At 43.4% G+C, this 7,259-nt stretch overlaps 1 protein-coding gene across 1 annotated transcript in view; it reads left to right on the top strand.

Moving 5' to 3' along the window:
- The window catches only part of RNF141 (ring finger protein 141), a 31,711-nt gene extending 24,955 nt beyond the window's left edge, over positions 1-6,756 (top strand). The window contains exons 5-6 of the mRNA XM_043970965.1: positions 1,877-1,984; positions 3,035-6,756. Coding sequence (XP_043826900.1) covers positions 1,877-1,984; positions 3,035-3,185 — 259 coding nt within the window. The 3' untranslated portion in view covers positions 3,186-6,756. The remainder of the gene's footprint in view (positions 1-1,876; positions 1,985-3,034) is intronic.
- Positions 6,757-7,259: the final 503 nt, after the last annotated feature.

Below are 7,259 nucleotides of genomic sequence, written 5' to 3' on the forward strand. Positions count from 1 at the left end.
GACCTAGGTGGGCTCAGACCTGTGGCTGTGCTGCCTTGTTGTTACCCAGAGGAAAGCGAGGGACAGATGTGGCCACCGACAGGCAGGGCCTCTGCTGCAGAGTTCAGTGGACACTTCTCTCGCCTCCCCTCTCCTGGTTTCAGTTCAGAGCCTTGCAGGGGCTTCTTCCTGGACCTGCTCATTTTCTACTCACATGGGCTACAAGTAGCAGAGAGCGTGTCCTCACTCATCACATCCTGTTTACACTGCAGAGGCCCGCTTAGCTTTGAGGGTTGGGCTGCAAGGCCAGTTGCATTTGGAAAACATAGTAGGCCGTGTTTAGGAAGGGCCCTTGCTTTTTGGCACTGTCTAAGACGTGTCTGCTGTGGACAGCAGTGTGAATGCTGGTAGTGGCTTGTTGGAGGGATCTTTTACTCTATTTTTTTCTTGTGATAACCCTACTAAAAGGGAAGCGGGTGGGGTGGAGAGAAGTCTCTTTCTTAGTCGTAGATGATTTATCAGTCAATAAGCACATATTATGGACTGACTACAGTGCAGGCAGTGGACTAGGTGCTGAGGATTCAGACCGAAGAAAAGCGGCTATGACAACATATGAGGGGAAAACTAATACAAGAAGCCTGGAAACCAGAGGGACTAAAGGTGCAGATGCCTCCCGATCTGGGGTTCCAGCAGGGGGAGGTGAGGAAGGAATATATTCCAAGTCTGGGGGATAGGGGATAACCAGTGTGGAGGCCGAGATGCAGGAGATGGAGTGTTACATGAGAAACTGCAAGGCCACTTTGGCTGAGCCCTGCTGTTTGTGAAGGGGTGTCATGGCGGGGTGGAAAGGGGCCGGTTCTTGAAAAGATTTAAAAGCCGAATGGAGTTCCTAGTTGATCCTAGAGGTGATAGGAGCCTGTGGAGTTTTCTGAGGAGGGTGAGAGGGTCACATGAGAAGACCTTTCCTTCTTAGGATCAATCAGGGTGGGGAGAGACTAGAGGCAGGGAGGCCAATTCAGAGGCAGCTGCAGCCAAGGAGGCAAAAGATGATGAAGGGATGCCCTAGGGCAGTGCTCGTGGGCGTGGAGAGATGTAAGAGATGTTGGGCAGGCAGAAAGGACAAGGTTTGGAAACTGTCCTGGGATCAAATGATGGGAATCATTTGGAAAGGACAGGATTTGTAGAAAAGGTTCCTCTGCCCCCGACCTCGGCCGCACGCTCCCCTTTAACCTCTATTTCTTACTATTCCTCTAGGCTCGAGCCTTTCCTTCTCTCTCCACTTGATTGGACTCTCCCTCACATGTTGCATTCGCTTCTCTGTGGACACGGCGTATCACTGCCTCTGTAGGATTTAGACTCTCACTGCTCTCTGTCAGTCAGCCAGCAAGTCTTCATTAAATGTGTCGTATGGCAGGCAAATCCCAAGAATGAAAGAAACAGGCCCTCCTCTACAGTAGCTTTCTTACCCTAGACGATCTTCAATTTAATCTTTGATCACTGGGTTATAATCTTCCTATTTGCAGGTCTTTTCTGCCCAGAGACTAGGTTCCTTGAGGCCTGGAACCAGCACTTGGAATAATATAGTAACATTGGTCCCAAATTTTAGTGGCAGGTGAAAGTGAAATGTTTTCCTCTGTCTTGAATCAGAGTGGGGCTGAGGCAGGGACGGAATAAACTGATTAGTCAATAATTTGATAGATTTTTCTTCACCACTATGCAAGTGCCTAAGAAATCAGCCCCTTTTTTAGTACTCATCTAAGGTACCAACCTCAAAATAGGCATGGCTGACTTTGCTGATGGCCAGCTTTGTGTAGTATATCCCTGGGCAGGCAGTCTGGGTATGACACAACCAGAGGGAGCACGTCCTTGTGCCAACTGCTCTTTGTCCATGTTACAGAGTGAAGCAGCTGACAGATGAGGAGGAGTGCTGCATTTGCATGGATGGGCGAGCTGACCTCATTCTGCCCTGTGCCCACAACTTTTGTCAGAAGTGCATTGATAAATGGTAAGAGATGAACAAAACTGGTGGAGTCATTGTGACCGGTATAGGAAACATCATGTGTGAGAGTGCTGTGTTCATTTAAAGGAGAGCTGCCACCTTAAGGAAACTTAGGCCAGTTTTACAGATAAGGGAACAACCAAAGAGGGGATAGAAAGGGGGTCAAAGTCCCAGAGCTAATGAGTGTAAGAGGAAAAGGGACTTTATTATTATTATTTTTTTAAGTGAGGCAATTGGGGTTAAGTTGACTTGCTCAGGGTCACACAGCTAGTAAATGTCAAGTGTCTGAGTCTGGATTTGAACTCAGGTCCTCCTGAATCCAGGGCCGGTGCTCTATCCACTGGGCCACCTAGCTGCCCTCAAAGGGACTTCATTATTAATAAGGATCTTGGACCCCTTTCGTAGCTGTATTATTTAGTCAATAAGAGGTTTCTGGTTATTTTCACACTCTCAAGTTTAACAATTTGAACACTGATAAGTGTAAGAAAGAGCACTGGGCCAGAACACCTGGCTCCTGGTCACCATTTGGACCTCTTTATGACCTTGCACAAGGATCTTCTGAGCCTCCGTTTCCTTATCTGTAAAATGAAGGAGTTAGACTGAATGATATCTAAAGAACCTTTTGTCTCTAATTAGTCTGTGCTAAACTTACCTTCTTAATTTGAAATGATTTCTCCTTCTGGTCAGGAAAGATCCCTTTGTATTTGACCCCTATTTAGAATCAGAGTGCTTCTCCTCCCTTTCCCCCCAAGCCTGCTGACTTCCATTTGAGAAGGGTAGGTGAGGTTCTGGGTCAGTCTGATGCCCTCTGAAGGGAAAGAGAAGCTCGGGATCTTCTCCCCACCTCTGCCACTTTATAGCCATCTCAATGAGAATGTCCCTTCCAGCTCTTAAGTTCTGTGTTTGTCTGCTTCAGCCACAGATCAGAGATTTCTCTGGTTTAAGCATGGATCTCTTCTTGGGACCTGGAAGAGGCTTTGATATGAAAGAAAGGGGCTTCAATTTGAAGGGTATTGGTCATTCACCGTCTCTTTTTCTCGTTGGCTTCTCCTGCAGGAGTGATCGACACAGGAACTGTCCTATCTGCCGCCTACAGATGAGTGGGGTCAATGATTCTTGGGTTGTATCTGATGCACCTACAGAAGATGACATGGCTAACTATATACTTAACATGGCTGACGAGGCCGGCCAGCCTCACGTGCCGTGAAACTAGGGACTTCTCATGGTAACTTGGGCTGGAAATCCCATTTGGGGATGGAGTGAAGAGTATAGGGGCGTCAGTGTCATGAGCACATGAAAATTGGATCCTTCCCTCACCCCGTCTCTATTTTTGCCACTCTGTCCCACAATTTATTCCATCCCTTTTGATAAAGTTCACGAATCTTTGTTTTAATCTAAATCTAAATTACTGTTTTAAATCTTTGTACATGAGCCAGTCTTAGGTTGGTAAGTATCCCAACAGGTCTGTGGTATTCTCTGAGAGCACTCTGGCTGCTAGTTAGAGAAGCATCCTCTTGAGAAACTTCTGAAACACTGGTTTTAGTTAGGTAGATTAGGTTCCAACCAATCCTGAGTGTTCAGTGGTCATAGTTTTCTGACACAAGCTGAACCCAATTTAAAACAACTGAAGATAGAAAATAAATCCAAGTGTTCATTACTACTAAACTAGTCGTTTTACTGGAATTTAAGGGGTAGTTATTGCCCCCTCCTGGTTAATCAGGGCTCCATTAATGATCTCTGCATGAAGTAACCACAAAAGCTACCTAATCAAGCAGTTTGTGATTCAGAGAGAAGAGTTGATGAAATCTGTTTATTTCAAAGAGAGTAAGAAATTTAGAGCTTCTGAAATATATATATATTGGGGGGGGGGCTCAGACTCATTGTGGGCAGCTTGATGGTTTCTAACACCTCTTATGAAAAACCCTGAGGTTTGAGAGGGACAGTTTTTCTTGATAGAAAAGCTCCAAAGTCTTATACTTTCAAACTCTACATACTGGAAGCAAATCTTTAGTAAATGATAAATTACTCAGTATTGACATGGTTCTTGTTAGTGTCATGATTTGGTAGAAATGCTCACACTTAGGGGGTTAAAAGGCTAAGAAACCAGTGGTCCTGCTTCTTCCCCAGAAGTGTAGGACCTCCTGAAACGAGAGAGGAAGTTCAGGCTGCTTTGATAAGAATATTTAGAAACAAAAGTAGTAAGAATGCAACATAGGCAGTGTTCTAATAGCCCTTCAGCCTCCTTTGTGAAAGAGGAAAATGTTCACAAAGAAAGCTTTTGGTTTATCTTGCCTCCTAACTTTCAGCAGTCATGAAACAGTTTCCTTTAAAAACAAACGCATCCAACCCTCCAAGGAAGCCATTCCGACATGTTTAGTTCAAGCTGCAAACATAGGAATTGCTGTAAGCACTGGGGCAGATGATTTATGTTGCTGTTTCAGGGAGTGGCTGCAGGACTGTGTGTGTAAATAGAAGGTTGATTTTTTTTTTTTTAGCAAGTGTGCAAATAAAATGAATGATCCATTTGTAGAAAAACACTCGTTCCTTTCTTATTGGTTGTTTTCCACCCCGCAGTTGTAGGGATAAGGTCTGAGGAGCAGCCCCCACAGATTCTGCCCCCCTTTTCAGGTCTGTGACTAAATTAAGAGCCGATGGGTGTTTGTTGGCTAAGTGCCTTAGGGCCAAATCTGGATATGTTTTCTGAATTTGACTTGTCTTCATAAGCCTCATTCAAGCTGCTTTTTCATATAGGCACATACACAGTACATGTACGATGTCATACTTTGGCCTTACTTAAAAATAGAATCGCCAAGAAAACCAACTAGTTGGCTCTTGCAGTTTTCAGCCGAATCATAGAAAACACATCGAGCAGCGGTGCCTGGACAGTGTTTGGATTTCAGTGGTACCCTCTATGTCTGGAAGCGAGGGCCTGCCTGGAAATTCTATTCTTAGACTGGCTCTGGTTCCAGGGCATTCATGTCTTCCCACTCCCATTTTCTTGTAATTCCATTAAAGGCCAGGACATTGCTGTTTGGAATATGTGAAAAGGGCTACAGTTGTAAGGATGAGGGGAGTAATGAGAACCCTAGCCAGAGAAATTAAAGTTCCTTGTCTTGGTGGACAGTGAGTAGAAGTGATGACCATGATAACTGACATGGTAGTTTGAGTTTTCAAAGCGCTCTATACACATTATCTCATTGAAGCCTCACAACAACCCTGCAAAGTAGTACCTCCAGTTACTATCCCATTTTACAGATGGGTACACTGAGGTTTAGAGAGAGGAAATAATTTGCCCATGGTGACACAGTTAGTGTCAGAGGCAGGATTTGAATCAAGGTCTTCCCGAGTCCACATGCAGGACTCTCCAACTCCACTCAGCAGAAACACTTCCGTAGGCCGACTTTCACTGTGTCATCTCTGCAGGCTGGCCTTTTACCATTTTCTTCCACATATCTTTTCTCTTTCAGGGAGTCAATGACCAGCCAAGAGCACTGAGGAAATCTGATATTTATCAAAACCTCTCCCATTTTGCAGACACGTCCCTCCCCAAACACTGCAGTATCATCACATCATTTCACTAACCTCATCAACATAAATGGGAAACAGACAGCCCCATGTCTTTGCTGACTCTAAGCTTTAGGACTTTTCCTTCACACGTGAATGAAATGTAGTTTCTACTGTAGGATTAACCGACTCCTAAAGTTGTCATTTTGCTTAAAGGTGAAGATGTAAACTTTTTTATCTTAGACTTTTAAATCTTTTGTAATTAGAAAGTACTAAAATGCACTTGCTGTGCCGGGAGGTAGGAACTGTGGTATGACTTGTGCCTTCCAGAGCTGGGGATAATCTCTTATACACTCACTCTAAGGAACTGGATCTGTTTGTTAATTGACAAAATGTCCTTTTCTTAAATGCACTAAAAGGGTTCCACAATCTACTGATAACTATAGGCTATTAATGTGCTAGGATGAGTTTGAATATGAGCTGCTTTCTTCTACATTTAGATGCAAATAGAGCTATTTAAAATAGCAATGCTTCATGAGTAAAGATACTATTTCTTAAACTTTCTGAAAGTCACATGTGAGTTTGCTGTTAGATGCATCAGGGACTAATAAATACCCCAGTCTGTATTATTAGGACAGATTGATAAATTGTGCAATAAATAATTAGGGGGTGGGACAGAGAAAAAACAGCTATTGACAATTGTTTTTTCTTACAATTGTATGATTTACTCTTGTTATTATGTATTATAATTGGTTGAATCTGTGGACTAACTATAAATTTATATCCCTTAGAGGGCTGTTTTTATATATTGTACATTGGGTTCTATTGTATTTCTGACTGATTTGTGACCTTTTCTCCCTGTTTAAAAAAAATCAATTACAATTCATTTGAGCTGGTTATTGGAACCAGCCCTCCCCATGCCCAGATTGCTTGGTGTGATAAGGTATTGACTGTGGGTGGTGAACCAGCTGCTGCTTACTGCCACAGTCCCTGTGGTAATTGGTTCTCAGTGGTATTGGTGAATAATTGGAGCACTGGAGAGGATCGGGCTTATTTCAAAAAAACAATTCAAGCCACATTTGCTATATTTACCAAAGAATGGGGAGAAAACCATTTAAAAGACAGGGAGAATTAGCTTCCCATCTGTGTGGTGGGCACAGGAGCAAAGATGTCTTTGTGAATGAATGAATGAATGAAAACACAAGGGAGATCTCTTGTGTAAGTCTGTCTTTTTGTAAGATTTGAGGAAAGTAGTAAAGATAACCGCTACACTATGCCTTGTGGTTGTGTTTGATTTTTCTGTCTTTTCAAAACTAGGAACTAAGATGAAACTAGATTCACACTTTTTGAGTGGGAAAGATCCAAGTATCTATGATTTGCTCAGCATAGGGAAGGAAACAAGGACACGGGAATTCAGATCTCTTCTGGTGACTCAGATTAAGTCCTTGAGAGGTGCCTTTGAGGTAGCATCGCACAGCTGACAAGTGTCTGTAGAGACTCAGCTTTGCTGGTGGCCAGGAGCAGCATGTGGTGTCACTCAGATTGAACACCGGGATTCAAAGCTAGAAGTCTCGATGGCCATTTCGTCCAGGACCCCTCTGGAAGGCCCTCTCCTGGTTTTTAGGGTTTAACTCTAAAGTTAAGTATTTCTAGAAGGAAAAAAAAAAAGACAAGCATGCAGAGCACCAGATTCCATGTAGTTAATATTCTTTTTAATGCAGTTACCACTGTCCTTTAAAACATCGGTCACGTAGAGTAGATTGCGGACATTATCTCA

This window comes from Dromiciops gliroides, chromosome 6, assembly GCF_019393635.1.
Source record: "Dromiciops gliroides isolate mDroGli1 chromosome 6, mDroGli1.pri, whole genome shotgun sequence".
Classification (NCBI taxonomy): Eukaryota; Metazoa; Chordata; class Mammalia; order Microbiotheria; family Microbiotheriidae; genus Dromiciops; species Dromiciops gliroides.